At 41.5% G+C, this 16,984-nt stretch overlaps 2 protein-coding genes across 4 annotated transcripts in view; one reads left to right on the forward strand and one right to left on the reverse strand.

Moving 5' to 3' along the window:
• The window catches only part of NRDC (nardilysin convertase), a 112,011-nt gene extending 105,428 nt beyond the window's left edge, over positions 1-6,583 (forward strand). Inside the window, exons 22-31 of the mRNA XM_052636556.1 lie at positions 322-484; positions 1,248-1,279; positions 1,521-1,659; positions 2,850-2,897; positions 3,191-3,243; positions 3,674-3,757; positions 4,278-4,368; positions 4,609-4,725; positions 5,732-5,821; positions 5,974-6,583. Coding sequence (XP_052492516.1) covers positions 322-484; positions 1,248-1,279; positions 1,521-1,659; positions 2,850-2,897; positions 3,191-3,243; positions 3,674-3,757; positions 4,278-4,368; positions 4,609-4,725; positions 5,732-5,821; positions 5,974-6,171 — 1,015 coding nt within the window. The 3' untranslated portion in view covers positions 6,172-6,583. The remainder of the gene's footprint in view (positions 1-321; positions 485-1,247; positions 1,280-1,520; positions 1,660-2,849; positions 2,898-3,190; positions 3,244-3,673; positions 3,758-4,277; positions 4,369-4,608; positions 4,726-5,731; positions 5,822-5,973) is intronic.
• A 437-nt stretch (positions 6,584-7,020) lies between these two features.
• OSBPL9 (oxysterol binding protein like 9) overlaps positions 7,021-16,984 on the reverse strand; it is a 273,396-nt gene continuing 263,432 nt past the window's right edge. For all 3 annotated transcript variants that reach the window (XM_052638144.1, XM_052638143.1, XM_052638142.1), the window contains 10 exons: positions 16,322-16,407; positions 13,990-14,161; positions 12,727-12,811; positions 11,865-11,975; positions 11,557-11,620; positions 11,297-11,437; positions 9,789-9,867; positions 9,182-9,273; positions 7,800-7,935; positions 7,021-7,581 (listed from right to left, as the gene is read on the reverse strand). In XM_052638144.1, the coding sequence (XP_052494104.1) occupies positions 7,507-7,581; positions 7,800-7,935; positions 9,182-9,273; positions 9,789-9,867; positions 11,297-11,437; positions 11,557-11,620; positions 11,865-11,975; positions 12,727-12,811; positions 13,990-14,161; positions 16,322-16,407 (1,041 nt within the window). In that variant the 3' untranslated portion in view covers positions 7,021-7,506. The remainder of the gene's footprint in view (positions 7,582-7,799; positions 7,936-9,181; positions 9,274-9,788; positions 9,868-11,296; positions 11,438-11,556; positions 11,621-11,864; positions 11,976-12,726; positions 12,812-13,989; positions 14,162-16,321; positions 16,408-16,984) is intronic.

The raw sequence follows: 16,984 nt of genomic DNA on the forward strand, positions 1-16,984 counted from the left end.
TCCAGTAATGAATAAATGCTAGTGAGATTTGAAATCAAAATAGTAATATTAAATTGGTTACTCACTTGGCAGCTTGTGTGAGATGTTTTATTTTGCAATTGAAACAGATAAGTTTTACCAACGAGCTAATAATCTATGTAATAGTCTTATATGCAGTTTTAAATGCTTTTTGGTGGTTAATGACATTGTTTCCCTATCTTAAATAGTGATAGAAATTGTCACTTTAAAGAAACACATTATCTATAGAAACTTAACCCAATCCTATACCTTTAAGATTCATTTCTTACAATAAGACTTTCTTTTTTTTCCTGCTCTCTGTAGAGACGTTCGGCTCTTAATCCTGGAGTATTCCCGTTGGTCTATGATTGATAAGTATCGTGCTTTGATGGATGGCCTTTCCCTTGAGTCTCTGCTGAGCTTCGTCAGAGAATTCAAAGCCCAGCTCTTTGTTGAGGGCCTGGTACAAGGAAATGTCACAAGCACAGTGAGTGTCAGGGTTCTGTTGGTACAGGCCAGGTATGAATGCTGTTCTGTGCTCTGGAATTCTGTTAGTTCTTCCCTAAAGGGGAAGCTCTGTAGTTTTGGCAGGCCAGGATCATCACAGTCTGTTTAGGAGGGAACTTGGCCCTTTCAGTGCTGAACAAGACTTTCTTGTGAAAGAGACTACTGGTATTGGACCGAATTTTGAGTTAATGGGTTTGGTAAATACATGGTATTGGTTACATTTGTTGACGATTGTGGAAACTACAAACAGTTTAATTTAGAGATTAAAGTGGGAGCTGGGGAGGGCTGAGGGATGTACGTATATATACATCATTCACTTAGTATCAAGTATATTCTGTTGCTCACTCTATGTCAGGCTCTGTATTAATATTAATAGATCCAGGTTTCTAAAACACAGCCTAATGGGGTAAACCAGACAACTAAGTTTGATCCCCCAGTGGAGAAAGTTTCACAGTGGACAGTAAACCGAGCACTAAGGGAGAACAGAGGAGGAGCCCCTTCAGTTGAGAGCCACTTAGTATTCAACAAACCAAATCAGTATTGAATCAGTGAATGATAATCCCAGTGAATGAATGATAAACCCAGTGAATGAATGATCAGCATTTTGGGTGACAGACTGTATCTGCTTTCCTAATGCATTCCAAGGCTTCCCATGCACTTAGAACATTGGTATTAGTTGGTTTGGGGTGAAATTAATGTCAGTAGAGCCTGATATAGCTATTTTCTTCTCTTTCACCTCCTAGGAATCTACCGATTTCCTGAAATATGTTGTTGAGTGAGTATTGGTCGAGTTTTCTCTTTAGGAGTTATGTCTTCTTAATAGCAAGAGGACCTTGAGACCGAAATTCAGTTGTTACTAAATCCGTAATGGAGATGCTTCTTGTAGGTTTATTTGAGGTTAGTTATATAAACAAAGCAATTGAGAAGGCAATGTAGAAGGCCTGACTTTCAATTTTGGGAGCAGGAGTAGGAGGATAAAGGCACAGCCTCAGTGACCCATACTGATTGTTTTGCAGCAAGTTGAACTTCATGCCTCTGGAGCAGGAGATGCCTGTGCAGTTCCAGGTGGTGGAGCTACCCAGTGGCCACCACCTGTGCAAAGTGAGAGCTCTGAACAGGGGTGATGCCAACTCTGAAGTCACTGTATATTACCAGGTCAGTGGCCCCTTTGCACACGGCTGTCCTCATGTCCGTGTCTTTTAGACACTAAAGACTGGTGGAAGGACCACAGTGTCTGGGAGAAGTGATCCTATGCTCATCAAGGCCTGTTTGCGGTTACTCTGTGGTTTTATGCTTGGGGTCATGTGTCCTCTTGAAGCAATTACATTTAAAAACTGCTCCTGTCAGTAAAGTGGATCCTTTTTCAATCACAGTGCTTTATTAATCACCCAGCCACTAGTCCAGAGGGATAGAACTGAAGTATGGCTGGAAATTCCTACATATTCACCAGTCAGAACTCCAGGGAGCAAGAGGACATTTGTTAAAAGGACAGTTTTGAAATATGACAAAAGTAAACATAGTCAGCCAACATACAGTAAATAGAATGGCTTCCAGAGTCATAGTGAATATTTTCAAAGCTCCTGAGAGAGAGGATTTATCACCTCTATTTTATGTATGATAAATCTGAGGTCCTTCACTTACCTGAGGTCATACCAGCTAGAATTAAAATTTATACCTTCTATCTTCAAATCCTGTGTGTTTTCCACAGCATTCTGGAGAGATGAGATGGTGCTTAAAATAAGAAAGAGCTTTGCACTGATCTCGATTGGTCCATAGACTACTTTAGCCTGTGGTTGGTCCCACTCACTTTTAGGACGATGGGAACCTGTGTCTGTTTAGACTGATCTCAGACTAACAAACTCTGGGGTTCTTTAACTGCTGCTTTGGTCCTGGGTTTTCTACATGAGGAAGTCACTTCTCTGCCTGACCTCGTGAAGATCCCTGGCCTGGACGTTGGACAGGGCACCGTGGCCTCACTTGCACCTTGTCCTTTTCTTGTATTTCTGGCCCTGAATCTTTGCCTTGACTGTAGAGCCTATCTTCCTCTGCAAGTCCTTGGTGTGTTTTGGGCAGGAGCTGGCAGGTCAGGGATTACTGGACTCAATTCCATGTCCACCTGCAGTTCTGAACTAGGGCTGGGAATACAGATCATCACGCATGATTCCAGTCTGCGCACACCTTGTTTTGTGGGAAGGCAGGAAGTATAACAGTAGAGGGTATGAGGGTCGGGGGAAGAGAAGAGTAGGGTAGTAACCTGAATAAATGGTTGTCAAGAAGAGCTATATTTTTAAAAAGCCCTGTAAGCCATTGGATTTTCAGTTGGTCTGATCAGCTTCTCGTCTCAGTCAGGTGCCAGGAGTCTGAAAGAATACACTCTTATGGAGCTGCTTGTGGTAAGTTGTATAAAGGAGAGTCCCCAGTACTCAGGAGCCCCTGGCCCACTGTGAGGACTGGCCTATCTACCTGGGGGCTGGGGACCTGGGAGTGGTCAGAGATCTGTGGTTTGTAAGTGAGCTGGTGGTTGAGCATTTCTCACCTAGTATGAGTCAGGATAATGGGTCTGGGCTATTTAAGAAGGCAGTAAGGGAGGCTGGACTCGGGGGTCACATGTAACACTTTTGGGGGAAGAAATGGAGATTTCTCTGCTGGGAGGAGTTGAGCTGATGGGTAGTATGTTAAATTACAGATGCATATGGAAGAGCCTTGTTTTGACTTCCTTCGAACCAAGCAGACCCTTGGGTAAGTCTGCTGGCAAGAGCACTGACTCAAGATCTGGGGCTTACTTTGCAGGCTTAAGTCAAGCAGCTGTACTGACTGAACAGTCTCTCAGCGCTCTTTGGCCCTTCCAGGCCTTTAAGAGTCGTACCTACCAAGTCATACTCGGTAGAGTCGTACTGTTGAAACGTTTGCAATTTCCATTTTGGACTATGATCAGTCTGTCAGTTTGGTCAGGTTTCAAGATTAGCAAGAGAAGAGGCTGACCTTGTGGGCCTCAGTTCAGGAGAGGGGTGGATACCCTAACCCAAGAGTAAACATCTATGACTCCTCTTCCAGGACCTCTAGGGTCCAGTAAGGATGGGCAGAAACCCTTCCCACTGCTCTCTAGTACTTCCAAGGACAGGGTGCAGGTGAGCACCTGAGCTCATAGAACTTTTCACTTTGGCCATAGGTACCATGTCTACCCTACCTGTAGGAACACATCTGGGATTCTAGGCTTCTCTGTCACCGTGGGGACTCAGGCAACCAAATACAAGTGAGTAAACAAGTGAGATGATGGGCCCAGCTATCACTTTTCTTGGCGTAGAGAATAAGGGCTGCGTCCTTGCCCTGACCATTTGCTTCCCATTTAGTCACAGCTGCAGCAGGTGGCTCATATATGGCCTGATCCAGGATTTACCAGTGGGTTTGTAAGGTTTGACTCAAGTCCTGTGGTGACTGTGCAGGGCTTGCCACTGCCTCTCTTCAGGCATATCTGAGGACAAGAAAGGCAGATGCCTGACTTAGCATTCAGGCCGCAAGATACAAGGCCTTGTTGGTCCTCAGCTTTGAAATGGTCAGCATGGCTGTCTACTGCTTCCTACGAGGATACCAGGGAATTGGGCTAAAAGTAGAGTAGGGGCAGGGGTTCTTCACCATTCACTTCCCTCCTGCAGCTTAGAGGAGAAGATCACTTCAGCCTCTTTCCTGGAAGTATGCCTTAGACCCAGTTCTCTCCTTTGCCTTCTGCTTGAGACATGGTCAGTGATAACTTAATGGAAGATGTTTTATTTTAGCTCTGAAGTTGTTGATAAGAAGATAGAAGAGTTTCTTTCAAGCTTTGAGGAGAAGATCGAGAACCTCACTGAGGATGCATTCAACACCCAGGTGATTGTGCTGGCTTGGTCTTTTGTTAGCTCACCCAAGCCCTCCACACTAGTCTTAACAGTACTGTGTGCTGGGTTCTTGAGCTCTGTAGCCCACCTTAATCTGACCATGTCTTTCTTCCTAGCTCCATCCCTCGTCATCATGCTGGCAGGTCCATCACAAATCAGACCAAACAGGGTTCAGAGTGCTGAGGATACTTGGGTGATGCCATGCCTGACAGTGTTTCTTTGACGGTAACAGGTCACAGCTCTGATCAAGCTGAAGGAGTGCGAGGACACCCACCTTGGGGAGGAGGTGGACAGGAACTGGAATGAAGTGGTGACCCGGCAGTATCTCTTTGACCGCCTTGCCCATGAGGTAGTAACGTGGTTTTCAGAGTTAAGACAGCCCTGACAGGGACTCTTGATTTAACAAGAGACACAGTTCTAAGCAAATTGGTATTGTGTGAAGGAGAGACCGGGGGCAGTCATCTTGGGTTGGTTATTTACTTGCCCATTTCTTGATGTGATTAAATTACATCTTGTTTCCGGACTGGCTACTGTAGTGTCTCAGGTGGCCAAGTAAGCAGGATGCTGGGTATTCTTACTCTTGCTCCCCCAGTTTCAGTCAGATCCACTTTTTAAAAAATTGAAGTATGGTTGATTTACAGGGTTAATTTCTGTTGCAAAGTGATTCAGTTATATATATATATATATATAACTTTTTTCCCTTTCGTTTTTGTATTATATATTCAGATTCACTACAAGGTTTGGGAGAAAAACAGGTTCTGCTACTTAAAGAAAATTGTGAACTTCTTGTGTTTATGAAGTTCCTTCTCCAGATTTAAGGATTCTGTGTGTAGGTCTTTGTGACAACTTCTAGCCCCAAGTAATAAATCCCATTTAAAGGAGCTCTGGGTCCTACAGTCCAGTGCTCTGATACTATAACCCTATATGGTGAATTACCAAAGGACAATGAAGCAGAGGGGGTATTTAACAAAGAGGCTTCATTCAGCCCAACTCTTGAGGTTCTGCAGTTTTCCTATTAGAAGCCAGAGGGTAAATACTTACCATGTATCTGAGAGGTGACACTTCAGGTGTGATGGGTTTGACTCCATGTATGGTATTCAGCTGTAGTTACAGCATCTGCTACCCTCTCCTGCTTATTATCTGCCAGTCAGTCAGTGCTAAGAAACATGAAGGTAAGTCAGGCTCATTTGTATCCTTATCTGGAAGGTTGGGAGCCAGCTTTGTTAAAACAATGTGCTTATAATAAGCAGGACCGAGGAGGTCTGGCTAGGGTGTTGTGTTTAAGAACTATCTTTGCAGAAATATATTGCTAGTTTTTTATAGCTTTCTTTCATATCTTCCCTTCTCCCATTAAGATTGAAGCACTGAAGTCATTCTCAAAATCAGACCTAGTCAACTGGTTCAAGGCCCATAGAGGACCAGGAAGTAAAATGCTCAGTGTTCATGTGAGTATCGTTACCTCAGCTGTAGCTCTATCCTTTCCAGGCTTATCATCTCGCCCATTTACTGAGTTTGGGTTGGTGTCCTAGATCCTACTGGGTCTTTGCCCAAACGTGGTCAGCATTCTCTCTCACCTCAAGTCTTTGGCCTTTTTCAGGTTGTTGGATTTGGGAAGTACGAGCTAGAAGAGGATGGTACCCCTTCCGGTGAGGATTCAAACTCTTCTTGTGATGTGATGCAGCTAACCTACCTGCCAGCTTCTCCTCTACTGGCAGACTGTACCATCCCCATTGTTGATATCAGGGGTTTCACATCAAGACTTAACCTTCTCCCCTACCATAAAATAGTCAAATAAACTGCAGTCTCGTTGGCCTGAAGCACTGTGCATTTAAGTGTTTGAATTTTATGAAGTTACACTACTACTGCCTTAGGGCTTCCATTGACTTTTTGCACTGGCATCATAGAATTTGATTTACTACCCTTCCCGTTCCATTGTGACTAACAGACTGAGGGTTACTATAGCAGCTGCAGAGAGAAATGAGCAGGGTGGGCCAAATGTAACCAAAAAGCTTGCAGGAGCAGTCTTGAGATGCCCTGGTCTTCTCAAATTGAGAATCCAGTTCCGTATGACTGCCTTGAGAGGCCCTATGTAACTAGTGTCTTCTTAGTACCTAAATGCCAGGTGCTAATACCTGTGTTGTTGTTTTTAATGTATTTAAAAATAAAGATAATTCTGTATTGCCCTTCAGAATGACCCATTTACTGCTGTGACATTCCTTTTATTATATTTTGTTTCAGTGTGGGGTGGGGATCTAAAAATAAACATTCTTCCCAAATTCTCTAAGGCAATAAAATATTTTTGGATAAAAGGTTGGTAGCCCTATGTGTACTATTTGAGAGTTCAATCAAAACAAGAATAGCATGGTGGGGGCTATAGACAGAGGAGTATAAGGAAGGGACAGGATGGATGGACCCCCTTCATTATTTGAAGAGTCCCTGTAAAAAGCCAGCCCCTGTATTCAAGGTTTCCAAGTAACTGGGTCCAAGTCTAATCATAAAAATAATAAGCACATTAAAAAAAAGGTTGGAAAAATTATTTTATGAAGCCTTAAGAAGCATTGAGTATAATTAAACCATAGTCCAGAGTTAGATACAATTTAATAATAGTTCAATTCCAAAGTAAAAGTTATTGTAGGTGAGGCCACGAAATTTCCTAACACGTGATTTTAATACATTACACTAAATTTTCTAAAATAACTCAGAGGAACTGATATTTACAGTAAATGGAGTATTTATGAAAAATCTGGCATCAGCTATATTATATATGTATATATGTATATATAGAACCCAAGATTATATGAACTAGGAAACATGTTGTATATCTCAACAGCAGTACTAGAATGCAGAGTTTAAGACTGGGATTTATACCGTGGGATTTGGAAAAGGAACAGACATCTTGTTTTCAAAACCTGAAGTTTTTCTCAAGACCAAAATCAACACTGTAACTGCCACAGACAGGAAAAAGGGAAGCTTTGCTCGCTTTAATTGTTCATCTGCATCAGAAAGTCCAGTATCCCTGAGATAGGAACCACTGCAATAAGAAGGGAGTGAATAGGTTCTCCCAAAGGAAGATTGTTGCTTAATTATGCCTCCTGCCCTGGAACCAGGAGCAAACTTTGTGTTTCCCAACCTAATGCTTGGCAGCACCGAGACGCTTCAGTAATGGTTCATCATAAACCCAGCATTCTCCATCTTCATGAAACAGCTGTTAGAGAAAGGGGGAAAGTTCAGTTACATACTTGTTTTGTACTTCTGTATCATACTTTTAATTATTTGATGTGCTCCCCCCTCAACAGTGAAATGAACGTTCATCTCATTTATCACCATGCTTATTTGGTACTTCAGTATTCACTGAAATGAATGAATGACAGCTCAGGGAACAGCAGCTAGCAGACCGAGGCAAGCTCCCCAAAACAAACTTACCCTTGTCTCCCATTGAATTTCCTTTTCCTTCCTTTCTCGGGCTTCTGCTCTTTGTCTTTCTTCAAGTCTGTGCTTGGCTTCAGTTGCTGCATCAATGTCTCTGATTTTTAAGTTGAAAGTGACATCCTTCCAAAGGCTAAAGAAAAGAAGTGAAAGTGCTGAGTACTTGGTGGATAGAGGAATTAGCAATCTGAAAATGAAAGGCTAGAGCCATCTAAAACATAACTACAGTACAAGTCAAATGGCTTTAAATGTAGTTCACAGACTAAATCTCCTTAGGCTGGCACAGGAGTGAAAAACAGAAACAAACTCGGAAGATTCCACTGCTAGTTGTCAAAGGAGGAAATAAAGCATGTACAGAAAGCTGTATATATGGCTGAGACAACAGGAGAAAGATCAACTGAGACAGACTACTAGCTGTACCTCTAACTAGTGATGTAACCTTGGGGCTGTCAGTTCATCTCTCTAGGGCGTCATTGTCCCTTATATTCAGCTCAGGGAACAGCGGTTTATATTAACTAAATGGGAGATGAGAGGAGCTGAGACATTCTATTTCATAAAGACTCTTCTGGAATTAATGAATCTGGGAGAAGTAGTCTGAATATAGAGAATAAGGGTCAAGAGAAGCATTGCAGGAGCTTAAGGTTGGGGGTAGGGGAAGAGGTCTGGCTTCTTCTCAAGGCCTGGAAGATGGTAACTAGACAAGTCTGGTCCAAACAATGCTTTACAAGTGAGGACGCATAGGGATTAGAAAAGTAGCCATCCTAAGATCCCGTCGTGTGAGCAGCAGAGCATAAAGGTCTATAGATTTCCACTTACAACTATGAACAGGCAGTCCAGGCAAATAAGACTGTTTATTCTTTCAAGTTTTTAAGTTTTTTAAGACCTAAAGATGTTTTGAGATGTATCTATATCCATATATACAGATAGTCTACAAAGAGGGTGATAAGCCAACATCGTTGGAGAAGGAAATGGCAATCCACTCCAGCACTCTTGCCAGGAAAATCCCATGGAAGGAGGAGCTTGATAGGTTCCATGGGGTCCATGGGGTCACAAAGAGTCGGACATGACTGAGCGACTTCACTTTCACTTCACTTGATATTTATCATATGTCAGGCATCATACACAGGCTCCATGTATATCTCATTTAGTTCTCAGAGCAATGCTGAGGTGGTTCCCGTTTCAGGAAAGAATGCAAAGACAGGCTAGCTTACAGTCAGGGTTACAGTGCAGGAGGTGGAGCACTGTATGAACCCAGGCATTCAGACCACCTGAGCTCCGTCACACCCTGCTGTGCAGTCCACAACCCGGCCTTGCGCCTACGCCTGGCCAATAGCAAGAGCACTGCTGCCATGACTCTATATAGTTCGTTGTCTCCTTACCAGCGGGATTCGTACTCATTCTGATCTTCCAGCTTTCTTACTTTCTTCTTAATTATAGGCAATTTCTTGGTATCTATAAAAACTACATTTTCCTAGAAAACAGAAAAGGTAGGTAGATGTTTTATTGTTCACACTATTCTAAGAGAAAAAGTCAACTCTTCCCATTAACAGATATAATACTGAAATCCCACAATATGTTAGTGATATAGACAATGAGTTCCATATGCAATCTAAAGCCTAAATTGTTTTAAGTCTTGGTAAAGGCTCTTGGTAAAAATAGATATTTTCAATGTGGCTCTGTGTTGGGATGTAATATGATTGGGATGTAATCTCTTGGACTAGCTAAACAACTAATCCTAATGTTAAGTACTCTGAGCACTTTTCCCCATATATTATTCCTGAGTATTTTAAGGGGAGAGGAAAGTAAAAATCATTCTACTACCTGTACTGCTGGGGAAAGGTGGAAGAAGGAAAAGGCTTGGTTTGAAGAGATGGCATTAGAGCTCATCTTGGTGGTTAAAATTTCCAGATGAAGGAAGCCAAAGTAAGGGACAGGCTACGATTCAATGAAGCCTGAAACAAGTGGCAAAACACATGATGTTCTTACCCCTGTTGAGTATTTTGCATACATTACACCATTCCATTCCCCTTCAATTGAGCAGAAAGACTTCTTGTCATTTGGAGAACTACATTAAAAACAAAAAACAAACATTAAAACACATTTGTGTCAGTCTCAAATTGAAATTTCTCTACCAAAGAATCTTGTCAGTTGTGGCCTACCTACCCAGAGCAAAACACAGAAGAGCAACTGTAAAGGTAGATTAATAAAACTGGTTTTCTCAGAGCCAACTACAAGAATTAATGCCATAAAGATGCTGCTAATGGAGTCAAGATCCCAGAAACTGTGGGTATGAGGAGATATGTTAGGTGCTGGGACCACGGCAGACTACAAACTCGAGGTCTTCACAGTCTAGTGGGGAGACACTGCCACTGAAATTCTGGGTGGAAAGTGCTGTTATGTCCAGGCAACCACGCGAGATCAAGGGCAACGCTGCTACGATGAGGGTCAGGGAGGGCTTTGCTTAAGGATACAATGATGGAGACAAGACTTTCATCTTCAGGCTGGGCCATAATATTAAGATGTTATCTGAGAAGCCCACCAAGCACTCTTTCAGAAGGCAGTCTATTATAAATTACTGTGATTGGCCAAAAAATCTGCTAGCAGTTCCTATTGGTGCTGGCTGCTTTAAGGAACTCTGAGAAGCAGGCCCACCCATGTCTTTGTTCTGGACATCCTTTTCCCCTGTCTGAGGGGGGCAGCCACATTATAGTGGTGACTTGTGCTGCTCCCTAAGCTCTGCCCCTATTTTCTGACTGCAGTAATATTTTGGATTTCACAGTGTTCCTTAGTAAACCTCATCTTTTGTTCATGGTCCCTTCCTCCTTCCTTCCTTCCTTCCAAGAATTTTCTAGATGTTGATTCCATCATCAAAATTAAATTATCTCCCTAAAAAACGGGTTAACCAATCCTGTGTCTGCCATCTGCAACACTGCTCCCAGTGAGGCCTCTGAGGACAGAGAAATCCCTGCAGGGTCTCCTTGTCTAGGCAGGCTCTGAACCCAACTGACTGGTGACTTGGACAACACAGACGTCTTCATCTAATCCTGGAGCGTCAAACAGAACCAAACAAAGATACAATGGTTACTGTTTTTCCCCAGCAAAGGCACACAAAAAAACAAGGGCCATAAGGGCTTTGAGACACTATAGTGGGTGTCACAGGGTCTACTGTATGGACAAGCTCATGGTCCAATCCAGCAATAACGAGTTAAGCATACATAATCTGGGTTGGCTACGAGATCCAGGAAGACTCCTTAAGTTCCTATTTGCAAGTCAGGTTCCTAGGAAGGAAATCCCACCAGTGACCTCAGATTGTTCTTAGGTCTCCTTCTGAGATGGGATTTTAGGAAGAGACATGAAACACGGCATGTAAGGTAAGTTTACAAAGACAGGACCATTAAAATGGTCATTCTTGATGGAAGTTATAGTTCACGACAAAAGGAAAACTATTTTAGAGATACAGAAGGAGCATCGAAGCAGAAAAACAAAATACCTACAAAATCTCAGCAGTAATTCTGTGCTTCTTGCCCCCATAGAAAGGTTTAGTGTGGAAGACGATATTTGCACTATAGCCAGTTTTGGAACAATTAATATTGCATTCTCCGCCTAGTTCCACCCAGGGCACTGTGAGGATAGACCTGCAAAATCAAAAGTTTCAGTAAGGCTGACAGTTCAGAGGAAAGAAAGGAGGGGCACAACTTAAAGAATAGCAGGGCCTACTGCTCGCGCATCAGAGGAACGGAGCTGCTCTACTTGCCTGCCATAACCATTGGGGAATGTGAGAATGTAATGTTCGTCATGCTCTAGACACGAGACACAGCCTGTGGAGAGAAGGGATGGAATCTCAGGTAAGCAGCTGATGGAATCTCCATTCAGTTTAGGGATAATCACTCTTGCATCTCAACCTGGCTCTCACCCCCAACACACTTGCTTCCCTGCACACAATGACTTCCAGTCTGACTTTCTGGGGTCATTTCCTCTTACTAGACAGATGGCCAGCACATATAAGAATGACAAAGAGTTCTCCCATTAACACTGTAGTCCACCCAAAGCCCACAGACTTACCCTGCCCTATGTTGTGCACCCCAATTGACATCCCAAGGAATTTTGACTTGGTCCAGATATGAGCATTGAATTGTATCTTCTTATTAAAACACTCAGCATAAAAGGCTGAAACTGAAGAGAAATTGTTTCATTTAGTGCACTATATAGCCTCATTTTATTTATAAACATACACACCATAAACATACATGCCCCCCACCCCCAACTCCCTTAACCCAGAGAAACAACTGGCTGCATAGGGAAAATCCTTTACCTTTCAAAGAACATCCTTGAATGTGGTCAGGAATTACCCACCTGCCCTTTACACCCTGTTTCCCTCAGTGCAAGCCACTGTTCAGGACCACATGGGGAGGAACTTCCTGAACCGTGAGGCCAATCCCAGGGCTTAAAAACAAAGGGTCAGTCTGTTCTGATCAGCAAGCATGTTGCTGCCCCAGCCTAAACCTGGACCCATACAGTATAATCAGTCTTAACATGGCATCCAGCAAGTAACACGGGAAGACATGCATTCTTTCCACTGGGCCAGGAACATACCATAATGAAACTACATCTGTTTTCTATGAACTGTCTTCAGAGTTGCTGAGATCGCTACAGCACAGCTCATGATGTGAAAGATGACTTTAGAAGCATTAAAAGTTGGCTTCCCAAATCCCTTCTTTTTATATTAATTAATCAGTGAAGCTAATAAGAGTCTTTGGAACTCATACCAGGAACACATATGAGGAACCAATCTTCATAGGACTGGGAAGACACAGGTAGCCATTAAACACAAGGGCAGTGCAGAGACCTCAGTTATGGAGCTTTCTATGACCCTCTTTAGACAACAGTTTGAAAGTGGATGTAGCTGAGGAGCTCTGTCACTTACTGGGTGGATGGTGAGAAACCTGCTCAGCCACAAATGTTACACTATTCTTGGAAACCCAGGGAACTGGTCCTTCTGAAACTAGCTCCTGCAAGCAAACAGAACATCATTTTCTTTTGATGTGGAAACAAACAAGATGCAGACAATCTAATAACTGAAGTCTCTGCCTCATAAGCTGGTTAAATGCTCTCTCCTCTACACTCACAAAGCATCTCCTATGTACTTTTCTCGCAGCACTTAATTACACTATTGGAATGACTGCTTTGTGTAAGTCTCTCTAAGACATGCATGAAGGCAAGGATCATGTGCCGAACTTCGGGTCAAAACTGGCACAGAACAAGTACTTATCCAGGTCTGTAATATGATTAAGAACGGACACATATTGCTTGTGTCTTTAGTGTGTCTGTGCTCAGTTGCTCAGCTGTGTGTGACTTTTTGCAGCCCCATGGATTGTAACCTGTCAGGCTCCTCTGTCCATGGGATTTCCCAGGGAAGAATACTGGAGTGGGGTGCCATTTCCTTCTCCAGAGACCACCTGGGAAGCAGGACTACATGTAATGCATCATTCAGAAAAGGAAAAATATGGAGAGTTACATTTACTGAGAGATTATTATGTGCCAACCACTGTAGGCTATGGGCTTATTTTTTCCTTCCCTTAACTCCAGACTCTTAAAATTCTAACTCCCTATTTGACAGTCCACTTACATGGCTAGGAGACTCCCCATATGTTATATTTCAAATTGGAGTTCTAGACTTTTCCCTCCCCAAATCCAATCTTTCCCTTTGCAGTAAATAGCACCAGCCCACCATGCAAGGATTCATGTCTAACTTACCTCCCCAAATCTAACAGCTCTGGCTCCAAAATATAACTTGAATCAACTATTCTCCTGGAATAATGCCAAAGTCTCCTCAATGGTTTCCTTGCTTCTGTTTTTGCACCTTTCCAATTCATTTGCCACAGAATAATCATAATGACCTTTTCATTACAAAAATGAGTTCTTGATAAGCCATAAAATTATCCTTACAGTCCATGAGGGCTTGCATGATCTTGTTTCTCAATTTCTAATCCTCATCGTGCACCACTCTCTTCCCTTGCTCACTAGATTCAAAATATGCTGGTCCAACAACATTGTTCTTCTATGGGTGGTAAACATCTTTTAATCAGTGCCTTTACCACTATCATCTGCCCTCAAATACAATGAAATCTTGAATCAGTAAATTAAGAACTAAGTACTAAGATATTAAAAACATCAGTGGAGAACTCACCGCATTCTCTTCAGTATCATTTGGTAATGTCCAGTGACACTGAAAGATTTCGCCCAAAATGGGGTTGTATGGCTTTTTGGCAACCGACCCTTTCCTTCCTGCGTGAAAGGCTGAGAGATACCATTTCACAACCTGAACCATTCGGTCTCTGGCATCCTTCTGGTCACTAATACTGCAAGGAAGAAAGACAAAATTTAACATCCTCTTTTTTGACAGTACCCCTCAGCATGGTCCACCCCCTAAGACAGGCTGAAGGACCAGTAACTACCTCAGCTCTTTTTTAAAACTGAAGTATAATACACATAATCAAACATACCAGTCTTAATTATTTGGTTTTATGAATCGGAAAAATGCATATATCCATTTAATTAAGCTTGAGTGTAATGGAAATGTTCTATATCTTGATTGTACTTAAATAATGACATACATCAAGATACAGAACATTTCCATTACCCCCAGGTTTCCCCATCCTTTCCAAGCAATCCCCACCCCTTAAACCTGAGGCAAACACTGTTTCTGGTCTCCAGTACCATTAGTTTTGCTTTTCCCATAACTTCATACTTGTTAGTGCACTGTTTAATTGCAAAACAGTTGGAGATTTTCTCAATGTATCTGTGTTACTGATATCTAATTTAATTCGTCAAAGATCAGTGGATATATTCCATATGGTTTCAATTATTTTAAATTTATTAAGTCTTCCTAGTATATGGTACATCTTGATGAATGTTCCATAGCACTTAGAAAGACTGATATAGTGTTTGGTAATGTTTTAGAAAGGTTAACTAGATCTTCCACAGTCACACTGTTTCTCAGAGGGGTGGGGAGAGATGCCTGCTGTTCAATCAATTCCTGAGGGAGGAATTTCCAACCATGATTGTCTATTTGTCTATTTCTTCCTTCAGTCAATTTTTACGGCATATAGTTTGAAGCTCTTTTACATATTTACGATTATTTATTCTTGATAAACTGACTCCTATCATATGAGATATCCCTACTTGTCTCTGGTAATATTTCTTACCTTAAAAAGTATTTTTTGTCTGATACGAACACAGCAACACCAGCTTTGTTATGCTTAGTGTTTTGCATGGTATGTCTTTGTCCATCCTTTTACTTTTAACCAATCAATGTCTTTACATATTTAAAGTCTCTCTCTTGCAAACAGAGTACAGATGAATCTTGCTTTTTTTTTCAATCCAGTCTTAAAATCACTGTTCTCTTAAATGGAGTATGTATGATATTCACATTTAATGTACTATGAATATAGCTGAGTTTAACTATCATCATGGCATTTGTTTTCTACTTGGCCCCTTTATTCTTTGTTCTATTTCCTTTCCTCCTTTACGGGAGAGTTAGAATTTTTAGAATTACACTTAATCATATCTATTGGTGTTTTAGCTGTATTTCTGTAGTTTTTAAATGGTTCCTTCTAGGGGCCTAAATTCTCATACATAAAAATTATCCTTAAACCTCAAATCTATATATAATGAATAACTGCTACTTCCTATGTATGTTATCAATAAATGCTTACATTTTATTTGTTCAACTTTGTATGAATTTAAACAATGCCATATTTAATTTCTGCCCTTTGGGAACTGGTTAAATGAGTCTCTTAAAATCCTCATTAAGAAGTTACGTATCAGTGTTACCCAACGTGCCCACCCACTGTGAAACTTCGGTGATTTCTATCTGGCTCTAGTAAAGCACAGTCCAAGGCCAAGGAATGCAATCAGAGAAGATGGATTAGCACATCCTGTTACAAAGAAAATGCTCCTGCTACCAGTGAAAAGCAATGTGAACTCACTCACCTCCTCATAAATCAATCTCACCTTTAGATTACTCTTGTCCTTTATACATATATCTAATACTGCAATCTTTGTATTTAAAATTTATGAATCAGTCTGTAATCTGGACACTGGACTATAAACTCCTCAAATGCAGACACTGCAACTCTTTTCCTTTCCAGCTTATGATAAAGTGTTGACAAAAAACAAGTGCTTTAGAAAAGTTTGTTAAACTCAAATAACTGAACTTCATCAGGATGTAGTGTCAATAATTTGACAGTGATTACCAATTCCTAGATCAAAAAAAAGCTCTGTAAATACTGGCTACCATATTAATAGGTGTGTTCAAGATTTTTTAAGGTGTTCAACTTGGTTGCCTAACAATATTAGCAAAAGATAACCTAAGCAAAGAGGCATCTAATACAAACAAAATATTCAACACCTTATTTCTTCAGAAACATTTGAAAGGCAAAGGAATCTATCCTGCAAAGGCAGAAAGGTAATGAGTAATATCTTTAAAATAGTGGAAGCTACTATATCAAGTCAAATACCTCACAAACAGGTCCGGATGAGCAAAAAAGTCTGCATACATTTCTAAAAGAGATCTTCTTTCAAGAATAAATGTTGGAAGAACTACCTGAAAAACATACATATTTGACCCTTGAGAATCAAATTCCACTACAGATATATAAGACCGCTGAGCTGCATTTAAAAAGAAAAACACGTAAATGAAAACAAAAAAACTGATTCCAATCACAGTAAAATCCACCAAGTACTGCCCAGGCATGCTTTTGATACCTACTTCTCAAACTGTTCTAATTCAGAAATGCCCGTTAACCTGCCTAAGAGACGAAAACAGAGATTCTGAATGTTCAAATGTCACTTTCTCTGAGCAACCACTCTTTGGCTCCCCGAGTCAATAATCAAAGTTTTAGCAATAACAACTATGCAGTAGCAACCCTTTGAGATCTTTGACGTTCTGGAGCATCACACACACACATTATCTTATTAAACTGTACAACCATCTCATTAAGAAGAAATTATCATTTGACAGTGGAGAAAGTTCAGTTCAGTTCACTCTCTCAGTCGTGTCTGACTCTGCAACCCCCTGAACTGCAGCACACCAGGCCTCCCTGTCCATCACCAACTCCCGGAGTTTACCCAAACTCATGTCCACTGAGTCGGTGATGCCATCTAACCATCTCATCCTCTGT

Source organism: Budorcas taxicolor, chromosome 3, assembly GCF_023091745.1.
Source record: "Budorcas taxicolor isolate Tak-1 chromosome 3, Takin1.1, whole genome shotgun sequence".
Lineage (NCBI taxonomy): Eukaryota > Metazoa > Chordata > Mammalia > Artiodactyla > Bovidae > Budorcas > Budorcas taxicolor.